The 24,121-nt window shown below is 37.1% G+C and overlaps 1 protein-coding gene across 2 annotated transcripts in view; it reads right to left on the bottom strand.

Annotated features, from left to right (window-relative positions):
* The window catches only part of PIP4K2A (phosphatidylinositol-5-phosphate 4-kinase type 2 alpha), a 114,199-nt gene that overhangs the window by 19,254 nt on the left and 70,824 nt on the right, over positions 1-24,121 (bottom strand). For both annotated transcript variants that reach the window (XM_069859499.1, XM_069859498.1), the window contains exons 4-5: positions 13,537-13,689; positions 668-814 (exon numbers count right to left, since the gene is read on the bottom strand). In XM_069859499.1, the coding sequence (XP_069715600.1) occupies positions 668-814; positions 13,537-13,689 (300 nt within the window). The remainder of the gene's footprint in view (positions 1-667; positions 815-13,536; positions 13,690-24,121) is intronic.

Below are 24,121 nucleotides of genomic sequence, written 5' to 3'. Positions count from 1 at the left end.
ACTGCTAAATAAAAATCATAAAACAAGTTCGCTGATCATCTTAGTGGTTCAAGACATAGAAATTAAATGCATTAGAAAGAAGTAGGTTACTAAGTGGAGACCTCATGTAGGAAATTAAAGTATAATATGTCAGGTAGAAAGACTAGGACGATATTTTGGGCATTCTTCCTAAGAACTATATATTAAATAATGGCAAAATTACAATGTGCAGATAAACATTCTGAAACAAAAGTATAACACACGATATGATAAAGGCAACAGAATTTTTGGTTTTTAGAGCCTTCTCTTTTTTACTTAAATTATTTTTAAAATATAGAACGAAATACAAAGCTTTTGTACTAAGGTACTTTGTAAGTAGTATTTTTGGTTTAAACGAGGATGATACTTAGTTTTCATATAAGAACCCTCTGCAGAATCAGACACACCTAGTTAAGTTGCTCTATTTAAAAATGGACAATAGAAATAAGCTTGTAAAATTTCAACAAACTCATGCTTCAGTGCTCCTAAACTTACATGCAGAAGTAAATCAGTTAATGCTAGCTGTTACATAACACAATTTAAAATCAATTAAAATTCTGTGCAATATTCAAGCATCAGGATAATCTAACATTTATTCTAAATATTTTCAGATATTTTATCAGTTATTTCATCAGCAGTTATTTCTCACCTTTAGATCATATTTTCGATAAACAGATAAACGATGGCTGAACACATTCCTTGTAACAATCATATATACTTCAACTCCATCAACAGTAAGCCGGTACATGCCCAAAAACTGGGGAAGAAGTGTATTCCCGTGACATTCCACAATAAACTGTAGGAGCAAAAGAAAAAACAGAAATGAGGATGGATACATATTATATAAATGTACACATTTTTCAAGATAAGAAAAAAAGAAACAGGACATTTATTTGCTAAGTATTTTTATTTGTGTGGAAACAAACCTTCAAAAAAATCATTCCAAAACAATGCTCTTCATCAGGAGGTTATCCTCCTCTTAAGTCAGTGTTTAAAAATTAAAATCTTGATCTCCTTAACTTAAAACTCTTGACTTCTATAGATTACATCATAGAAAAAGCAAGCTCCATTTAACAGATTTTTCCACTTTCATCATCCAAAAAGCACACCTAATGCAGGTAACATTGGTTCTTGTTTCAAAAACCCAGAAATATTCTTTTGAACACCACAATATTGTTTTTTTCACTCTGTCACAGACTGCATCTAATTTATATGTTTCTCCATTCTCCATATCTGTTTATTTTGACAAACATTTACAGTGCTTTCACCAGCAAGGGGTATTATTTATTATCACCATCTTTCTGCAAGTTCCCACCTGATGACTGCACTTCAGGGCGAACAGAGTTGAGCAGTGAAGTACAAGATACCTGTACTTTTTTATTTACAAATCATTACATTTCCTTACATTTCAATTGAGTTACTAAGGTCGAGAAGTTTTGCCACCTGCATCTGAAACATGCCTTTCATTTTTTTTAATCACATGCCCTACAACTAATAGTTTGAAGCCAAACTGAAAGATTACTGGATGAAGCTGAAAAAGTACAGACTGTATTGATGATGAGAAGAAAGAATACTTATTCCCAGAATAAAAATACCCACATTGTATAATTCCTAAAACCAACTCAAACGCATCCAGTCATATTTTGCATAACCAAGGATAGTCAAGCCACAATGATGCAAACCAGAAAAAGACTCCTTAGCTTTCCTCTTCCAGTTATTACTAAGTCTCAAACAGAGAGAAAATTTAAAAATTCAAGTCCCAAAGAGGAAACATTAAAATGAACCAACAGTCAGCTTTTGAAGCAGATCAGCTTTTAAAGATTCATTAAATACTGAAGCTGCCGTTTCTTTTTTTGCCACAGCAACTAGGTTATTAGAAACACATTATTCTAAAACACAGGAGACTTTAGAACAAGTTAACCGAATAAACAACTTGCACTGTTTAACAAAGGTAGTTAGTATGTGGTAACAAATCATATAACAAAGCTCTTGGAACCATGCAGATTTTGCAGTTTTGGGCTCCTCTGTTAATTTTACGGAATTTCTCTCACTAACTTCATATTGGAACCTGCACATATCACAAGCAGACTTTCCTTTTTTTTTAAAACGCAAAATAAAACCAGAAAGGTTTAAAGAGTCCTGAAACAATCCCGTCCAGCAAGAAAAAAAGGGAATGAAAAACAAAGATGGAAATGGTTGACTGCGAACTGACCATAATTTTGACTAACAAACTTGACACAAGCTCTGTTGAATCTTGCAGGCACAGTCTGAGTTGTAACACCCCTTTCTTCTTCCCTGTTGCTGTACAGGAGGTTACAAGCCCTGAAGCAGAGAACACGTAGTGATGCCGCTTCACAACGTGCCATTTCACGGTGTAGCATTTTTAAGCCCGAACTGCCTACGAATGGGCAAAACATCTTAGCTGCTACAGAGGCTCAGTTAATGCAAATCAGAACCTCTAGGAAGGAAATGTGTTTGCTCCAAAACACAAAGAGCTCGATGATCAAGGATCATAATAGCAACAGTCCTGAGCAGTGCACAAAGACTGATAATTTAGCATTTGGTAAATGCTTATGGTTTTAATAGATGGAGAAGTTCTAAGATTGAGTTTTTGAACTGAAGGATTTTCAATCAAAGGGCTGTTACCAATCTCACGAAGCAGTTCTAATGTGTTACAAGATGCATAGCTCATTCTGACTATCAGTAATTTATCTCAAAGATCTGATCACAAAGGAAAATTAGAATAACGCTGAAGTTACAGAAAACTTGTTAAAAATACTAACTGCTATTATTCAAACTACATTGATTATTTGGTTATAAACATCAAATACTTCGCATATGTCCTAAAGGTAAATACTTTTCTAATACTTTAGAAGGTAGGAAGGGTTGTTGTCACAAAAATATTTACTGAGTGATTCCTTCTCTAAGTGAGGTGACTAGTTTGCAATGATGATAAAAATTAATCTACCATCAAAGAAGGGTTTAGTGCTGCAGGACTTCAGGCCATTCAACTGTTAAATGGATCCATCCATTCCTAATCTTATCACTCTGAATTACAGAATTTGAACTCCTGTACAATAAAATAAATACTATTATTCCTGTTTTTCATACGGGGCTCTGAGATGCAGAAAGTTTATTGAAAATTATACAGGGTTTGTGCCACATGAAGGAACTGTAGCTATGCAACTCGAGTACCAGACTAATAGTCCCCTGGCTTTCTTCTCACCTGCTAGAGCATAGTTTTGACACTTAATCCATCTCTTCAACCTTAGCTATTGCTAACTCTCCAATTTTAACCTTTCTGATCCCGAGTGTCCCCATCTGCAAAACAACGTCATTAACACAGAACATGCACAACATATCCACTGTAATAATATAGAATAAATCCTATAGTTAGCAGTAGACAACCCCCTCCCAAACTCTTCTGTATTACTTAACAAGGAATAAAGGCAATTATAGAGAGTTGCTTATGTCCTACTTGTAAGTTAGGGTTAGCCACTTGCTAACACTGTTGTTTCATTTTAATATTTTGCAATCAAGTCTTCTGAAAGGGCAGCATTACTCATATGCAACACAGGATATGAAAAGCCCTGCTAGTACTGCTCTCACTTGATAAAAAAGGGTCATGTTCTTGCAGACTTCTAAGAGACCTTCTAAAAGCAGACCACATATCATAACAGTTGTTTCCTACTTGTTGCCAACTGTAGACACTTGTGTCATTGCAATTTAAAGAAAAGCTCCTAAAATGTGCTTTCCATGACAGCATTTCTTATCCTAATGGGGAGACAAAGGAAAGAGGGAGGAATGCCACTTGCTTTCAGCATCTACAAGGATGGTCTAGAACTTCCTACCTTTGAAACTATCAATCCCTCATATCTGCATCACAGAGGAAGCAAAACGTGTCATCTGATTGGGTGGGAGCCCAGCAGGACTTGCACTGGTGACTGCAGTTGGCAGATTTTCAATTTGTCCATCTTGATATAATGAAGTAGCAACTTAGTCACCTCAAGGTGCTTTTTAGGAATGATTTCCTGAAGTTTCCCACTCACAGCTGGAATAAAAGTGAGCCTAGAAAATAAGTCAGTATATGCTTAACAGGACTGCTAGATTTCAGTGAAAGAAAAGACCTTCACTCCTTTTTATTTACTCTTTCTAAAAAGAACATTAAAACAATTTTATGAAGCAGCCTTACTAAATAAATCTGTAATACCTAGCTAGTACAAGTCCTTATAAGCAGTAAAATAATCCATCTTTTTGAAGAGTGATATGATAAACACTCCATCATTTTCTGCTTATTCAGACAATTTTCATTTTTCTGAACAGCATGAGGATAATATTACCGTTAACAAAATAAAGCACCATCAGCGTGCTGACACATTTTTATGTGCTGTGCAGCATGGTTATCAAATACCTAATCTTTTGAGCTCTCTTGAACCCCATGCTTAAAGCTGAAAATTATTAAGAAATTCTTTATGACTCTATATTCTAATTAATTTTTGCATAAATACAGCTTCAAGACTCCTTAAAAAGAACAAAAATTTTCCTACCTCTTTTTACATGAAATAAAAAATTCTTAGCTTCTTGCTTCCCCATGGCAATGCTAGTAACATATCAGGATGACTAAAAGACAACATAGTGCATATAATTTATTGGCAAATAAGGTATGCCATTTTCGGCTCTTTTTGAAAAAACATGGGGTAAAATTCCCCCTTCAGCTATTTCTCCTTGTCCCTTTGATGATAATTTGTGGAATGATTTGGTATCAGTGAAGACTAAATCCTGAATTATATATATTTTGGTTCTATGTGAAAACTCAACATTCCTATTTCTCACAGGTAGCTCTGTTTTGCAAGGATTAATTCAGAAATACACAACATGCTCACGCTCTGTTACCCCTTTACATATTATTTTCATGATTTTCTACATCGTGATTAAGGCAATCATGCTTGAATTATCAAATGCTTATATGACAAGTCTATACATTCATTAGGATACTTTAATTAAAAAAACTGAATTGTATACAATGTAATTATTTAAAAACATTCTGGACATTGTGAAGGTCAAGAAGTTGGTCCTCTTTCTCTGGGCTCAACTTTCTCTTTCAAATCCTCTTGCCTCCACTAATGCATTGCATGCAAGTGTACTGAAATGTGGATTCGCTCCACAAAAACGTGGTTAAGATGTTGTCCAGAGTTATGCCATGTTTCAGAATATTCCAATTATCGCTATTTTCCCAGGCTCTAATAACTTCACAGAAAATTAACCACTAGGTACTTATGTGACACACTGAAAGGTTTAATTAGCTGAAGTACAGCACACAGAAAGTTATAGATTTTCAAGGTCTATAAAGCTGTTTTCTTCTAGCAAGTTATGTAAGAAAGTAATTTCATTTAAGGAATCATTCAATCAACAGATAGGTTTTAAGGTACAAGCTCTGTGATTCACAGCATTACATTTCCCATTGTTTCATACTTTGGCCAGTGCTTAATTTTACTTCAAAGTGTAATGCATTCTACATGTCACCACTGCGTGTGATTGTCTAGGCAGCAGATCTACTACTAGGAATGTTACACTTGGTTCTGCTATAATCAAACTAATAATTTTGCATGCTGACGTCTTCTGAAAGTGCTCCGCATAGCTTATATATTAATATATATAATATATACCTAGAAAACATCTGCTGGTGAAAACCAGGCCTGAAACAGAGCCAATGCAGCCAAGTCCATTTGCCATTTTGTGCAATTAGAAACTCACCTATGAATTTTCACATCTTTCTGTGAGGTTTTTGCACAGACTGAGTCCCATCTAATATCATAAAATCAGAGAATCCTTTGGGTTGGAAGGGACCTTAAAGATCATCCATTTCCAACCCCCCTGCCATCAGCAGGGACACCTCCCACTGGATCAGGTTGCCCAAGGCCCCATCCAACCCGGCCTTGAACACCTCCAGGGACGGGGCATCTGCAGCTTCCCTGGGAAACTTGGTCCAGTGTCTCACCACTCTCATGGTGAAGAAATTCCTCCTTATGTCTAGTCCAAATCTGCTTGTCCCCCTCCCTCTTCACATCTAGTTTAAAGCCTTATCTACAATCCCTTCAATCTCCTGGGCAAGGACCCTCCTCCCCCTCTGAGAAAGGTGGCTCCCACCTGATACCTGTAATCCCGGTGCCATATAGGCCATCTCATTATCAGAAAACCCAAAATTATTGCAGTGACACCAGCCACAGAGTCATGTATTAATTGACTGGATCAGTCTGAGCTGTGCTCTGTCACCACCTGGAACTGGAAGGAGAGAAGAAAAATCACCTGGGCCCAAAATTCCCTCAGTAGCTGTCCCAAGGCCCTAAAATCTCTTTTAACCCCACCTTAGGCTTCGTACTGCTGCTTCGTCCATTTGCACGTGGAGCAGCAGTAACGGGTAGATCTCTCTGTAGATCTCACCAGGCTGGCAAGTTTCCTGGCCACATCCTTTACCCCAGCTCCTGGGAGGCAGCAGACTTCCCTTGAGTGGGGTCTGCTTGACGTATCAGACCCTCTGTCCCCTTCAATAGAGAGTCTCCTACAAATATAACTCTACTATTGATCCTTGTGGCAATACAGTATTTACTCCATTTTGGTCTCTGACTCTGCTCCAATCCAACTGCATCTTTCTCCATGTCTTCCTCCGGTACGTCCTCCACCTCGAGAGCCTCAAATCTGTTTTGGAGCGACACCTGAGGTGGTGTGGGCAAAGAGGGGGTTGATTTTCTGCCCACTCTAATCAGTTTCTTGTTTTCAGGTTAACCTCTCCTACAGGAAACAGTGGGTCCACAGATGCAGGTGAAATGCAGACTGGATGCAAATATGTATATTCTCATCTCTACTGTTTCTGCTTCTCCTGTTTTTTCATATCAAAGCAGCTTTATAGGTCAGTTATCTTAGCCGAGCTAATGTCATAGCCATGTTATCCCTGGCTAATGTGGGCCATGTTCTGCGCAGCCTCTTGATTCACATGATGAACTGGCTGAAGGGCTGTCCTCAACTGTGTTTCTTTGCAAATCTCCCATAAATCTTCACCTCTTACTAAACTAGAACATACAGAGACAGGGTCATTACTACACAGTGTGCATTCTCCTACATGCACATATGCATTCAAATAACAGTACATTATATTGCATTGCTTTGCCTTTTTACCTGCCCTTTCCCTACTTTCTGTGGTATGTACAGCTGTAACTCATGAAGAAAGGAGGGGCAGTGTGGGGAAGTTAAGCCACTGATAACCTGTGCAAGTAATGACATAGATGGAGGATGACACAGACTTAAATGCAGTTCTGCTTTAGCAACCTACCAGCTTCATGTCAGCCCATCTCAGTGCAAATCTTCATACACCTTACCCCTATTTTCTTTTCTAGGGTATTGTCCAGCCTATGTCATCACCATTTCTGTGACAAAACAGCTTTTAGCCTGGAGTAATGTTTTCCCATCTATTTATTATTTGAATGTTTTCTCCTACCTTCAGCACAATGACCTTGTGCTATTCCTTGATTCCTGCACAGCCCTGAGCCACACCCTTGGTGTAATTTTTCCCGGTTTTACCTTATTGTTTGTTTCTTTTCCTTTCATCTGTCTTCCTGTTTCTTTCATATCTTTTTCCTCTACGGAAGCAAAGATCATATTTTTTTTTCAGTGCTTTTGTTTTCTCCTTTATGCTGTCCTCTCCCTTTTTAGCTCATTCCATTCTTTGCTTTCCTTCCATCCACTTCCTGGTCCCTCCCCTGTTTGCTGCCTCCAGTAAATGGGCAGTCCCTCTCCTTTACCACTATTCACTATTTCTGATGGTTGCCAGGGAGACAAACAGGCAGTGCAATAGGAGTCAGTTCTGCATACATTACCTGTGCAGGGAAGAGAACGTGCAGTCAACAGGGACAGCCACCTACAGCAAACCTAAAGGTTACCTACACTCATGAGTTGTTTTATATTGGAAGGCTTGTACTCTAGCAATTCCTTCTTGTTCACGTGCTTTGAGATGGCTTCTCAGTCTCGACTCTTTACTGAAGTCACCTGATTGTGAGCACTGAAGAATAATAAATCCCTTTTGAAGTCCCTCTTAATGAAATAAGAAAAAAGATAAAGGAGTGCAAAAGATGTTGTTTTTTTCCAAGTCACTCAAGTTGTTTTAATTTTATTTATAAAAACTTCCATCCTATTCATAATCTGTTCTCAAAGAGCATGGGATTCCACTTCTACATCAGTTTAAACCAACTTAATATTTAAAGCAAGTTTAGCTCATTAGGAAGGACAGGGTGCCTTGGTTCAGACATTTCATAAACTAGAACATCTGCCTATAGAATTTGACTCAATTTTCACTGATTTCTGCCCTTAGAAATAATATCTGTAGTTCATAAAATATCTATATATCTACTAATACCTACATTAGTATATTCTGTATTTTATATAAATTACTCAATAAATTTTTTGCACAGGAAAATACCTCCAAAAGAACATATAAACATAGCCTGAATATATGCTGAAATGAAAAATTTTTCTTTAGGAGGAAGCAGGGTATTACCTGTTCTTTAAACACAGGGTGAAATCCTGGCAATGCATTCATTACAAATTGCTGAGCTCTCTTTTAACAATGCCAAGGGGAGCACAAGGTTTAACACCAGTGCTCCTGCTCTTGGGGTCAGGAGCATAGGTTTAAAACAAAACAGCACGAGATTTGGAAGTATTTCAAATGAATATTTGATATTGTCCTCAAATGCTATTTAAGTATTTAGTGTGAAAAAGCTTGATGAAGTTAAGCAATTTTAAGTGGTCAAACTACATCTGAGAGTAGGTAAGCCCATCAGCAAGCACTTTTCTAATATTTCAAAGTCTGACCCATTTGAGCCTAACAATGGTTCTAGTGCATTTGACAAATAAGTGAAGTTCAGCTGAAGTCATGCCTGAAGAGTAGCAAGAAGAGTTCTAACTGGTAGTATATCATTAAAATATCATTAAAATGTAACTAAAAAGCAGCATTTTAAACTACGTATGCACAAATATTACAGTAGTTAAAAACTGGTGCTCATGGAAATTCACAGCACAAGAACCTAACATGTCATATATATTTGTATTTACTGTAACACTTAGAGATGTAGCTGGTCCATGCTCTAGGACATTTTGTCTTTAAATGTAAATAAAAAGCCGATCCGTGCATGACAGACTATAATCTAGTCATAAATAACAAGATGTTTTGCAACTTCAAGCACAGAGAAAGAAATTACTCTACCCTATTTGTGTAGAAGTGGTGGGCTTAGTGTGGTTTTGGTTGGTTTTTTTTAAACTTTGCAAGAGAAAATGATCTCTAGTGTTTCTACTCAGTACTAAACGCGTCAGACTCATCTGATGAGTTGACAGAAAGCGTCAATGTTTAGACTGAGGCATTCACCATCTGTCTGAGGTTGTAGGCCTGATTGCCACTAAAAAAAAAGGCATCACATCAGACAGAGTAAACAGATGAATGTAACTCATAATTTTGGACAGCAACTATAATTTACAATTGTCAGGACTATTATTTACAATTCAACAGTTTTAATTTGGAATTGCTATATATACTTAGACGCTGTTTCTATAGTAACTTATCCTGACACTCCTTCAAGTCTGGTTCACTTCCAGTTATTTACACATTTCTAGTATACAGCCTTAGGCTTCACTCCTGATTATTTTCCCTGCTACATGTCTCTGCTGACCACACTAACCCTGAGATGCTTCATCGGCAGCTTTATAGTTCAAAAACAGTGCAAGTAGGATGACAGCTGTTTTGCAAGTGCCAGGGATGAAGGCTGTTTTGGTGAATGAAGAATATATCCTGTCTTTCATACTTCTAACTTGACATGGTCCCCTCCCCAGCGTTCTTTGTTTAAAGACAGCTATCTTCCTGTATTTATTGTTAATCAGTTCAAGCAGTCTTGGAAAAATGTTTGATAAGTCTTGTTCAATCCCTAAGCAAGGACAGGTACTTCTGAAATCTGGAATGATACTATCAGCTTGGAGCTGTTATCCTTAATAAGGAAACAGGTGTGTAAATATTACGGTTTAAATTAAACTCATTCAGTGTTTCATTCTGTGAAAGAAACCTGGAATTAATTTGTAGAGGGGGAAAAAAAGGGCTGAGGAAGACATGATCTGTCATAAATGGCATAAATGTCACTTATAATCATGTTAGAAGTAACTGGAAGACAATTACTGCCTTCCCGGGCAGGTGAAACAGGGTGCAGGATACCAGAGGGTTCACAAGTTACTGTTCACAATGGATAGATCATCTAACCGCAGGCCCTTTGGGAGCACTAGATCTCTAACAAGGGAGAAAGAGCCTTCTAAAATTCACATGAATCGCCCCCCTAGTCTTTACAAGAAATGTTATTCCTCACAGGATGATGGAACAAGCTGTCCAGGGAAGTGGTGAAGTCTCCATCCCTGGAGGTGTTCAAAAAGCATGTAGATGTGGAACTCTGGGACATGGTTTAGTAGGAATGGTGGTCTTAGGCTGACAGTTGGACCTGATAATCTTAGAAGTCTTTTTCAACCTCAATGATTCTATCATCCCTTGACTACATAACCGGGTCTGACCATGACTACACACTCCGTTCCTTGGAAGGCTAAACCTTTCCAAATACAGCTCTTCTCTTAGAGCAGTCTGGCACAGGGTATGAATAAGGGCACGTCACTAGAAGTCCCAAACACAATCACACCTGGGCTGTGAAGCGTATTTACCTGGGCCTGAAATTTTCACATATATGGCGAGTACTGCTGACGGGCAGTGAACTGAAATTAGAGAAAAGCTAACAAATAGACTTTTCCCTAAAAATCCTGTATTTGGTACTTTCATGTGTAATTACAATTAGCTTCTTTAACTGTAGCAACAATTACAACTATGAAGACATTGGGCAGCAAGGTAGGTAGAGTATGTAAAACAGGGAACTTGGGATTTCCCCTACTGGCAGAACAGAGTATGCCAAAGTAACACTGAGCTCAAGAGAACTTGTTTTATTGACAAAGATTTCCACAGGAGTACCAGTGCAGTATCTGAAAAGTCTTACATTACTGCAGTTATGCCATCCAACAGAACCATAAAGCTACATCCATACCAGTGAATTATATAGGCCTTGGACTGTCCTCTGGCACCAGTTCGAGTTGGAATTGAATAACTTGCACCCAAATTATAAAGTTCCCCTCTACAACAGGGTGCTCGTATTCAAACTCCTAAGTAGGAACAGTAGCTGGCCTGACTTAATCCCTTACACCTTACCCAGAATTATTTGGTAATTATTTTGCCGGTTAGCTGGCCCAAAGCAAAACTACAGTAGGGACCCATTAATGAGCTCAAGTGTCAGTGGACTGCATTGCACTGCTTGCTAGTAGAAAGGCAGTCTAAATCCAATCTGTGTGGGATGGCCTGGTTGAGGGAATTATCAAAACCACCAGGACACACACCAGACTTTGTCAAGCAGACTAAGATGAATTTCACTTGTTTGAAAAACAGCTAGAGAAATGGGTGAACAAGGTGCCCTACCTAATGATTCCAATCATTCAATTTCCAGCAGCAATACACAGGACACTGTATCAGCCGTCACCAGAATTGGTGGAATTCAATTTAGATTTTCTTTAATTAATTCAAATGATTTTGTTCAGTACATTGCTGAAGATAATGAAATTAATTTATTTCATTAAAAAGCCCAATAATTAAACTGTCTCTGTACTTGAGTTCCTCTCCATTTACAATGCTTTGTTGAAGTACTCTGAAGTTCTGAGACAAAAAGAAATACAAGTCTTATCTTTATGAATCTTCTGGCAGCACCAATTAAAGCTTTCTTAAATGGATGTTTTTCCAGTATAAAATGAAATTAGAGGTTCAGTATAGATAACTTTCAGATCATTATCCCTGGTAACCTAGGATATTATGAACTCTTATGTTTGAAAGCATTAATGAAAAAATATTCCCAATTATTAAGTTCATTCATGCTAGCACTGTCTTCTGATACTTTTGAAAGGAGCCAACTGTTTTGAAAAGCAATATGACTTTTCAGCTGGATTAAGTCTCAAAATATTGATCATTAATACTAGCTTCTAATGCCAAATATGAAACAGCTTGAAACTTTAATTCTGCTGCACTACTTCAGAGATCAAACCCTTTCAGATCAAAGTTAAAATTGTAAGTTTGGAAACTCAAACAAAAAACAAGCCTCAAATCACAATTAGATAATAGTTTAAAATTTCTCTTTGGTAAAATGGTAATTAAAAGACGGTCTTATGGACATTTCTGATAGTGATGATATTTATCTACATTAAAAGAAACACATGGTAGTCCTACATGTTATTTAAACTGAACAACAACATTCAGAAAGAGAAGAGTTCTTATATAGCTCACTGAAGGCTTCCCAAGCCACTGTAGACTTGGAGGGCATTCAGAGATCTTCCTTCAACACAGGAAGAGCAGAGAACAAAGTGGCCAGGCAGCACCACAAAGATGGCTGGCGATACCTTCAGTCTCAAGTACCCCAAAAGCATGCTTTTGCCTCTCTTTCACCTCAAGAGGCGGCTTTAAAACATGTTTTACAAAGGAAATAATATTAAAAAACCCCTACAAACAAAAACATTGCAGGACAAAAACCAAAATACATAAACCAACAAAAATAGCCTCAACCTCAAATGTCCTGAAGTCTTTACCCAAAATCCCAACCCACAGAAGTGAGCAGGAAGATGGAAAGCAGGATAAGAAACCCCTCCTATGCTATGATACCTATTTGGTATCATATTTTTAGATGAGTTTTTAGAGGCTTTTCCAATTTCTGCAGCTTTACAACTTAGTCAAACAGATCTGGGGTAAGGAAATAACCACTGATTTTATTCTCATATTTCCCAGGTTCTGGTCCCACCCTGTGCCATACACACAGATTATACACTGGCCCAGTATGCCAGCTATTAAGGCTGATTAGAGGGATCTCCACTGCTCACTTTTGCCTTTACAGTTGTTTATGGGAATTCTATTTGGCAAAACCTGTTTTTTTATTACCAGGCTGTTACATTAATTATATCAAAGTTTTCATTTCTCAAACAACACAACTTTGATTGTTTGAAATCTGTTGTTAGTGAAACACAGAATTTATTCATCAGACCAGGAAGAAAGGGGCCACCTCCACAATTTACATACACATACACAGACGTTTCCAAGTGAGCCCAGAATAAAGTAGCTTCAAGCCTTACAACTCACTAGCTGGAAGTGTGAGCATCTTCCTAGTAAGGCAAAGGAGCTTATAGCCTCTGAGTTTACAGTACCTCTGTATCATGCAGACATATAATTTTACTTAAAATTAGGTTAGATATTTAGAAAAGTGCACCCTTGCAAATTGCAGACATAAAATAAATTGCTCATGCATAAAGGGAAAAGTGACTTCTTCCATAATTATTCATTTAAAACTTTTAACTCATTAGAAAAGATTGCCATTATAATATTTAAGGAGAGATCCCACACCCTGACAATAATTAATATATTACCTGATGGTATTTCTTCAGTATGTTGTGCATTTCTGCTACATCTTCACTTGTTATGGTTTTGATGATATATCTTTTGTCATAAGATGTATGAAAGCGGGCACCACTGCGTGCTTGGGAATCATTGGCAAGGGGTGAACTCCTTGTCAATGAATTCTGTCAATTGATTTAAAACAAAACAAGAAAGCATCAAGTCAGACAAAAATATGCAACTTTTAATTGGAACAAATATAAACCATTTCCATTTATTTTTTTTAGTCTTTTTCAATCCATCTGGACCAAACTGAATTCTGCAAAACATGTAATCACAGATTGCATTACCTTGACACATCACTTAAAAAATGTTCTGATACCAAAAGAATCAGGGAAGATATTGCCCATCAGTGGTTCAAAAGTCATTCTGAAAGCTGAATAAGAATTTATTGCACTTTGTTTCAAAAACATTATCAACTTTCGGGAAGAAAACATACAGTAATTAAAAATCCAAAACGAACACTGTATTACACCACAATAACCATAAACAGAAGGCTCATCCATAGCTACACTATCACGTTAAAACTGAGCAGGATTTGCTCTTGAGCCTGTGTGATCTGGTGCATAAACAAGCTAGGTTTCTGAGTTCTAGTACCAGAGCTGTTCCAATGATTTCATATCTAGTGTTAAGCAAGTAATATTATTATACAACACCTGCTTTTGTGAAATAGACTTACCTTCCTACAGACTCAAGAGGGAAAGGTTAGTTAATGGCTGTGTAGCAGTTAGAAGAAAAACTGGAAGAGATTAGCGAACATTTTTAGACTGAAGCTTGAAACTACTCGCACTTCAACAGTATCAAAAGCAGCTTTCTGCCTTTTTTCAGAAAATAAGAAGTATTTGGATTAAAACAAAAAAAAGTAAAAATAAAATAAATAAAAAAGTAAAAATAAGTTAGACAAAGTATTACAACTTGCTTTTGGTTGGAAGCATCTTTCTTTACCAGTAAGAGTTTATGCCAATTGGTACATGTTTGCATTACATCATTATTTTTTTTAAATAAGTAGTGACAGCAGCGGTAAAGCCATAATCATATTCCTATACCTCATGTGTTATTCAATTCAAATGGACCATACTATAACAAAAGCTTAAAAAAAGTTAATTACAGACTGCTGGAACACTTCAAACTTGCAGTACCCAGTCAGTATATCCCTACCGGTACCAGAAAACCCCAGCTCCTGCTATCATTCATCATTGTACCACACCACAGAAACACCTGTTGCTGAATTGAAATATACTTCCCCCCTTCTACACTCACATAGCGTAATATGCTTTTTGCATATCAGTTTAATATGAAATAAAAACCTTTTCCCACAAGGTTACTTTATTCAGTTGAAATACACAGAAGTAGAAGGAACAACAGTAAATCATGTAAAAGTACACAGCTCTACAACATATTATCAAAATGAAAACCTTAATTATGACAAGTAAGAGAAATAAATCTTCGTGAGCTTCTCCCTGTGTATTTCTAGGCTTGTGCAATGAACTAGAATAATCACTAACGTCTATGATAAAAAATGACATATTTCTCCACTATCCTCTCTATTCACTGAAGAAAGTAAGTATGTGGATACTTCCCTAAGGTTTATAAATAAACAGTATTTCTAGACTAATCAGAAAGGAGCTTTAGGGACAACCACAGCAGACTCGGTTCCTTCTCTTCACAGGCTTTCGGACAGTCAGACTGTCAGATTTAAACCCTGATACACCACCACTTCACATGGTATTAATGCAGTTTTCTCTACCTGCTTTCAGGTGTTTCCTATTCAAATTCACTTCCCACCACTCCACCACTTTTTGTGTACTCATGCAGTCAATTCAAGAGAAGAGGTAACATAAATAGATCAAATTTTCTTAATGCTACACTTTATATCAGTCCTCTGTTAATTTTCTAAGTGAAACATAAGAGTTAGTCTTAGAAACCATCCTCTGCAGAAACCTTCTCTGTTCTAGTGTCAGGACTTGGCTTTATTTCCAAAGCATATATTTGTTTAAGACAAAGAACCAAGAACAGAAGTCTTAAAAAAATGTGCAAATTCAGTTACCATCACTACAAACCAGAATATATGATGTAAAATAATAATTATTCTTAATTCTGAAAAAAGCTAAACTAGTAACTACTAGTGTATGTCATGAATTAAACTATTGCTAAGTTATTAGGCTGTAATTCAGTTAGCAATAATAAAGGCTGCTGGGTAATTATTTGCTATTGTTCCCAGCAGAAAAAGGTGTATTATTCTGACGTTAACTATTGCAATAAAACAGTAACCACAGTTTTCTAAATGTCTTTTTCCAAGAGAACCCATCTTCAAATTGTAAGTCATATATTGTAAACCTTAAAAGGAATTAATGTGGGAGGGAGAGATCAAATGTCTATAAAAAGTTGCAAAAATTTTACTTGCTAATCTGCCACTAAACCTCCAATGGAGGAGGGAAAGAGAGAGAGTGAAAAGGAGGGCCCGAACTAGCATTATCTGCCAAAATTCCAAATACTCCTAAGGTATATTTTAACATTGTTTACCAAAAGACCTGTCAGATTTGAGTCAAATTTGGACCTGGGTGTACTCAGTATGAATGAAATATCTTGCTAGCAACACCTTGACTGAGATACAACGTATGGGAGATGCTGCTTCTATGGACATCCTTGTTGCTGAAGCCTAGTTACTAGTTTTGTGGCCAGAAAGGGACAAAAATAACCACTTTTGATTTAAAACCCTCTGAATGTTGTTCCCATAACTATTTGCTCTTGTAAAATCCGTCTCCTTTTGCAGTCATAAGTGCTGTTTGCACAGAAGAGCTCTTCTAAGTGTTAGGTCTTAAAATAAAGTCCTTCCTGCTTTCCAGGAACAGTGCTCCTGCAAATATGACCTCCTTCCCTCCCATTGTGAACAAGGGATATCTAATATATAGGTATATTTATGCAGCAACCCATCAAAACAAACAGAAATTTATTCAGATTTTTTTTCCCCATGATGAAGTACAATATTTGATGCATTTAAAAACATGGACAGCGTAAGCAATAAGAAATTCTGACTTGAAAAGAAATAACAGCTGCTACACCAAGAGAATAGATCAACTAATACTCCTTTTATCATGCCTTTCCCATTACAATTCAGGCTAGACAAAAAAAAAATAAAGTACTCAGATTCAAACAGAAATTAATACATCTAGTCATATTTTAAACCAACTGGAGGAAACTTTCTTTAAGTCGCTATTTTTTTACAGTTTCTTCATTTTTTTCAGCAATAGCTGTTTTTTTCTAATGGAAATGAATTCTGCCTGATTGCTAACTATAATGACAAGTTAATTCGCAAACACAATGATTGTACTGAAAATGTTGCAAACACAAGAATATAATATATCTGTAGGCAACTATTTATCACGCAATTTACTGTTTCTTAATGCTCTACTGGGTTAGAAATGGTGATCCATTTATTTTTGAGTAGATGGCTATTTTATTATTACTTATCTATATCAAGCTTAATTAAGAATGCATACTCCTATTATTTTACCACACGCATATTAATTTGTTAGAATAAACTAAGCAACCTTGTGCTAAGCAGCAGTTTACATACATGCACAGGTAACGCAAATGCATTCTCTATAAGACCCTGACCCTAGTAATAAATTGGAATTTAAGATGTTTAAACATTAAACACGTTTAAGAGAGAAACAACCGCTAATTAAAATCTTTGATACTTTATTTTTACTCTCATTACAATGCTCTGTCCAGATACAGAACGTATTTCCTTTGAACTCCGAAATAAGGTGGAACATGGATGATATTGTTAATATTACTGGTGGCTATGTTTTATTTTATTACTTGTATAAGTTTATTAAACAAGTACAGTTTAAAAAGCTGAAAAAAAAATCAAATTTCATCATATTGTGCTGATTATTAGCAACTGCACTACCACTTTCTCATGATAATAAATGTATGGCTGAGTTTTGTCTGTGGACAGTTTTATTTCTAATGGTTCACCACTGTGAACAGAGAAAAGTTCACATTCCTTCTGAAGTAAAACTTCCAGGTATGATGCAAAGTATTTTACCTCTCAACTATACTATTTATATTTGTTTATAGTTAGAAATCAGTCTTCAATAAAACACATACACTGTTGGCCTGCTCTTGACAACAAAGATTGTTTAAATAAGAAGATGACAAGAAACGGTCTGCACTGGCAAGTCATCATTAGTAAGTTAACATCAAGGGACAGCTTTACAGAAAGGATCAAACTAGAAGAATTTCGGGTCTTCAAAGAAGAAACAACATGGCTATTAAAAAATATGTTAAAAACACTAAGATCCTTCTCTTTTGATGTAAGTGAAGCTAACTTACCTGTTTGACCCAACAATGTTAAGTATAAATCAAAGCATTTTGTACACCATTCAAACCTTCCAATTACTAACAAATTAATAGTACATATAATAGAATTGAAAAGAATCCTGTAAACCTATAACTGATTAGAAATCTCAGACAAAAATACGAGTAACACCATGTGTGACATCCAACGTGCACTTTCATGCCACAAATAGTATGGAAAGTTTGTGAGAATTTCTCTTTTAAAATTAAGGTTTAAACATATCTAGATAAGTAAAAAAGCTTAATTTGTTCTGGCGCTATGTAACCTAAGTTTTTAATTCAACCACTTAGTGCAGACAAGAATGAGAAACACAGTAGTGTATATCAGACAGACTAAAGATAGGCATTTACTGGAATTGTACTGTTCAGCTCAGACTGCTATTGGACGCACTGTATAGACTTGTCTCTTACTGTCAGACATAGTTTTGTGAGACACTACATGGTAAAACATTCCTGTGATCCAGACAACTTTTGCCAGAACACACAGATATGTTTCAGTGCTGACTGGTAAAAAAGAGAGTAAAATAAGTTTGTACTATGGACATTCATGCACAAATGCCTAAAGAAAGCAACATAGGGCTCTTACTCTGCTTCTTTGTTCAGCACTGAACTCAGTTAAGGGAGACCCATCGCCATCCCCAGCATCACTATCTCCTTCTTAGGTGAGGCTTCAGTGGGGGACTAGAAAGGAAATGAAGAATGAAATTCAAGCATCTTTTGCTTCTGAAAGGAAAATATAGGCAGGGTTGAGGGAGAGGGAAAGGAGAGACAGAGAGAGATAGATCATGGCAAATACCAGATTGATTTCCCTCTGGCTCTGCTTCTTAATTAGGGGAAGACTAAGTGGAACATGAACAGATGGGAAATGAGCTACTCCTCATTTAGCACAGATCTATGAGCCACAAAGCCAGAAGAGGGATACAGACAAAACCCCACTCAATTCCTATCCTCCAAAAGATACAGGTTTGATGACCTAACAATCCTTATACCATCACTTACTGCTACGACACAGCACCTCCACACCTCCATATTGTGTCAGGAACCAGTGGGGCATGTCTCCAGCTGTATAATGCTGAAGCATTACTCATAATAAGTTTAAAAAAATTCACTTGCTTATAGTATAGTGATAGTGAGCGCAAAACGCAAAGAAAAGAAGGTCACAGTGCCCTGTTCCCTTCATATTTTCCCAGCCTTCTCCAACTCTGCCACGATGTGCCTCAGTCCTCTGGCACAATTAAAACATCTGTCAGCCACACATACCCTGTTCCACTTAACAGCTTCACTTAGCAACTCGGTGTAAGTCTCCTGCTCTGAGTGTGTGTGTTCTGCCAATTCCCCATTCACTTCTCATTTGTGAAGTTTTAATCTCGTGCCTGCTGTTTTTTTGGTCTCAGGAGAAAGAAAAGGTTTTGTACTTTTAAAGTGTGAATACTTTTATGAGGTCATTTAAAGACTACGCTAAATTACTTGTGTAATTACTTGTACAACTGAAGACACATTTAACATGCCAAGCTCAGAGATTCCTCTAATCAACAAATTTCTTTCACACACCTCCCCCCACCTCTCTCAAAGTTTCCCTCTGAGAAATCACTGGCCGGAAGTCTCACCGTCCTTAAATAAATCATTATAAAAAAAAAATCACCTATATTGCACAGAGTAGCAGGTAACTGGAAATACCTATCTGGTCTTCAGTGCTCACAGGCTACAAATCACAAAGAATTTGTCCTGTACCTCAGTATTAATTTCTGGCAAAATAATAAAAACAAACCTTTAAATGTAAGTGGTTAAAAGCTACACCACTTACAAATACTTAATTTGCCAAAGAGTTCTCGATAGAGAAAATTAATCAGCACACCTAAATTACATGTCATCACCTCACCCAAGAACAGCATATTCTTTAGCAAATTCACAGAAAGGTTTAGTTTTACCATAAACCCACTCCCTCTTCCTTCAGCATCTCTTTCCCAAACTCTCAGCAATTTCCACAGTTGCATTTCCCACAGTAAAAATATATTAGGTAAGAAAAAGGTGCTCTTAGGACTTGATCCACAGTTCTTTGACGTTCACAGAAGCTCTTCTGGAGCCTTCGGAGTCCAACAGAACCACTACCCATCAGAAGCTGTTTCTAAATTGAGCGCCAGTCTCTGCTTCTGGTCAAGGTACAACTTCCAGAAAGGCAGTCTTGATTTTTCCAACTTCAATAGACCAAGATTCACCACTGTAGTTTCTCTAGTTTTTAAGGTGAGTCTAATTTTGATTTTGAATTATTTCCTTTTCCAGTCATTGATATTTATTCTTTCCTGAAGTATCTAGTATTGTTTTCCTGCAATGATACATACTTACTACTTTCTTCCCAAGCCTAATTTTTGCAAGTGCAGCAGGTCAAACTCTGCCACTCCCACCACAAGCCATTCTCTATGTCCTTTAATTACTTTGATACCATTTTTCTGTATTTTTTCTATATCCAACTTTTCAACATCCTTTTTTAAAGATGACTACCACCAAAACTATATCTAGTTCTTGTTTCAGGTATAAAATAAATATAATAGATGCTTTTTAAAAAAAAGTTAGAGCTTCTTCTGGTGTTATTTTATCCCTTCCAATTTATCCACCCAAGGGTGTTGTTACTCCTCCTAGTCAGGAGCTCACACTAGTGCTAAATTCTTGTCTTCTTTGACCTCTTTTTCCTTCTCAGAGCTACTACCTCCCTGAACACAGCCCCCTCTGTACTTCTGCACTCCTTTTTATCCACACAACTGTCCATCTGAATGTATTAAAAGACATCTCAATTGGACAGGCTCAGAATGTCAGGGAATCAAAGTGGTTTTTGTACAAAATTCCTGCCTTTACCCCACTTAGCCATTTGGATGGATTTTGCATCTTCTGCAAGTTTTCACTACGTGAAACGTCAATTGCTCATTGACAATTAAATTTCAATTGTTGTCATTTAATCATGTACTATTTCTATATATTTTTATTATAAAGTCCTACGATAACAGGCATTTTAAAAATCAAAGTAACAAAATACCAAGCCAAATTGTAAGAAGCATCCTCAAGAATCCTTAGAAGCCAGCTAAGACACTTTCTAATGTTTTATCCTTGGAAGACTACTCTGACCTTGCAAGTTGGTCAACAAAAATAGCACCCTATTGTAATTAATCAACACTCATGATATTATTCATAATGCTAGTCATACAAACACCAGATATCAAAAAAAGTAAACTGATTCTGTTCTGGAGAGACTTTGGCTGTTTCTAAGAGCAACAAGTTAAGCTGTTTGGAGCTATTTTTTCTAACTGAAAACATTTTTGTGAAAAACCACATGGAGCACAGCCGCTAAAGTACAGGAAAAGCTTGTCCCCCTCCTTTTCTCCATAATTGCAAGCTATATTTATAACTGGCAAAGTATTGCCCTCCTCTTCAAAGACGAACTGCTGGTGAGGCTCTTCCTCCTCTGCCCATTTTACTTAAAATGTTCACAGCACGGGTATTTACTTCCACAGTGGGAGGCCAAGGATTAGCCACAGCCTCCAAGAGGGTGGAGAGATTTAAAGGTCAATTTAATTAGCTCATTCTAATCTCTTACACGCCTAATGTAAACGTCATTGTTTTCTAACTGCTACTTTAGCAGACAAGATTATATTTTAGAAACTTTTAACATGTGAACTACGTGTTGGATGTAATGCAAATACTTTACGTAACTAATCTGAAAAGGGAGCCTAATAAAAATTGTCATTGTGCCCGAGGTTTTCCTAAAAAAAAAAAAGAGAAAAAGGGCAATAGGAAAATTCTGGTGATAAAGCATGGAAAGCTTTAGAAGAACAGTAATCTTTCAAACTGACTGGCTTAACAGCTTCTCATTGATTCAAATCTTTCCCATTTCACGATGTCTGGACAAAGGCAAACAATGGTTTCTGGTACTGTGATCTCATTCGAAAGTCGTGGAATGCTAAAATGAGCTTCACAAGTCCAATGCACCCTAAAGACGAGTCAGATCACATCCCAGGCCATTTAAACGTGCCTCTGGGCAAGCTTTGCATGAATGAATAGGCAAAAACAAGTGCACAGATGATGCTCTGTGATGACTGAAATCATAGGTCAGTGGAAAAGCCTGGCAGTGGTTCATCGCTGTTAAGAGAATTACATACACATGGTCTGGCTGTTTTTCTGTGACAGCAGTTACAGTGCTGCTGCCTGGCCCACGCAGAGCTTCTCATAAAGACAAGCTTGCAGCTTCCCCCAGCCTTTTTTTCTTTCTTTGCAAGATCTCAGGAATCATGGATTTGGCTGAATTAGACATGGATTACTTATTAAGAAGTGTATCAGAAAGATACAGTGTCATACAACTGGGCATGGATGCTCCAAGTTTTTTTGCTGTAATTTGAAACAAGCAGCCCACTTCTGGGATGGTGTTCAGGACAGTGTTTTGCCAGTGATTTCTAGAGAGAAGAAAGGCAAAGTGCTAATGTTCCAATGTAACAACAGAAGCACCAAACCTATAAATCTCTCATTTTGTCATACGGGGGTGGGAAAGGAAGATTTTGGGGGTTTACTTCGTATGCTGGCATAGTGCATTCTACCACTGCCGTTGAGCAGGTTTGTTTGGAAGCACTGATGAGGAAACATATTCAGGAAACATTGATCTCCCACACTGAGAGGAATTTAAGAAGTCTGGCACATAGCAAAGCTTACCTGACTGGCAATACACAAGCACATTGAGTGGTATGACCTCCCCTTTCTTTTGGCAGCTATATGGGCAATACTTCATGATGATTTCTCTAACGACCTATGGTGAATGTCATGGGATCTCCAAAAGATGAAAACAGGACACCACTGGTCAGAAATATCAAGTTCCTTCTATAATGTTGTTAAGATGTGGACGTACATACTCTGAACACCTATGACACTTACGAGCAAAGTGTATTCAAGGAGCGATTGCTATAGTTAAAAACATGAAAAACTTTGACAGAGAACAGCAAACTGCATTTTTTTTCTTTTTTTGCACTGAGCTATCTTTCCAGCAGAAAGGTTATGTTCCTTGACTTGGTCAAATGATAGTTTAATGAATATAACATAATTCTTTCCTAAATCAAGTTATCCTACTGAGGCTGTGGGTCTGGATTTAGAGCTGTCTGCTTAAAATATGCCCTTGCTTTGACAAGAATTAGGGCTCCCTTTCTGGGAACCTCTTCCCTTCAGCCCTGCAAAGCCTGGCTTGATGCCTCTTTCAACAGTTATCTCCATATGAGCACAGGGAGCACCTATCGGCTCACTGTTTTGATGTTGTCAGCACGTGCTAAATGATTTTTTTTTCTAGTTTGAATACACAATTGAGAATTATACTTAGTTTAGGCTAGGAACTGCTGAAAGCAAGACAAATGAAATGCTTTCTCTAGGGAAAACCAAGAGAAACCAGAGGTTAAAATTTCTGTTGCCATAATGTTAACTCCCAGAGTCAACAAATTCTTATTTGGGCTCACACATAAAGCACCAAATCCTAGAACATAATAGTCAGATTGCAAACTTCATTTTTTACACTCTGGAAAGACCATAAATGCCCAAGTTTTTGTTAGTATGGCTGGTTTAACACCTTACTACCATTACTCCCTGTTTCCACAACAAAAAAGATGTCAGCAGTTCTGAATGTCTTGGTGGCAATGTCCATCTGGGATCCACAAACTGTATACTTAGCTACAGCAACCGCATCTGACAGATGAGCTCAAAAACTTTTCATGCGCTGACCAGCACAGAAATTTTGTTTTCAAGACAGATCCTCCTTCCAGAATTTTTATGTATTTCATTAAAGAGTCAATGAAAAGATCATGTCTTAGGAAGAAGATCCAACTCCTAATGCAGTTGTTGATAATACATTTATTGCTGACCTTGTTGCCTGTATTGATGCCAGAGGTGCTTCATTCCTTCCCAAACCAAGGGTCAATAAATGGAGGCATGAATTCCAGTGCAGAAGCACCAGCAGAGAGCTCCAATTCTGAAGAAACACAATCTTACATTGCAAAATATTATTTAAGCTCTTACTATGACGTCTTAGGATTGGATAAGTCACACAAAATAAGCAAAAATATTCATAGGTTAACAAGAATTTTGGTCATCGGGAGCTCAGATACTTAAAAAGAAGATTATATTAAAAGTTGACTTATCGAAAATGAACCTAGAATTTGCATTATTTTCCCC

Source organism: Phaenicophaeus curvirostris, chromosome 6, assembly GCF_032191515.1.
Source record: "Phaenicophaeus curvirostris isolate KB17595 chromosome 6, BPBGC_Pcur_1.0, whole genome shotgun sequence".
NCBI lineage: Eukaryota > Metazoa > Chordata > Aves > Cuculiformes > Cuculidae > Phaenicophaeus > Phaenicophaeus curvirostris.
The sequence above is the reverse complement of the archived record's forward strand: the minus strand, read 5'-3'. Positions and strand labels throughout refer to the sequence as shown.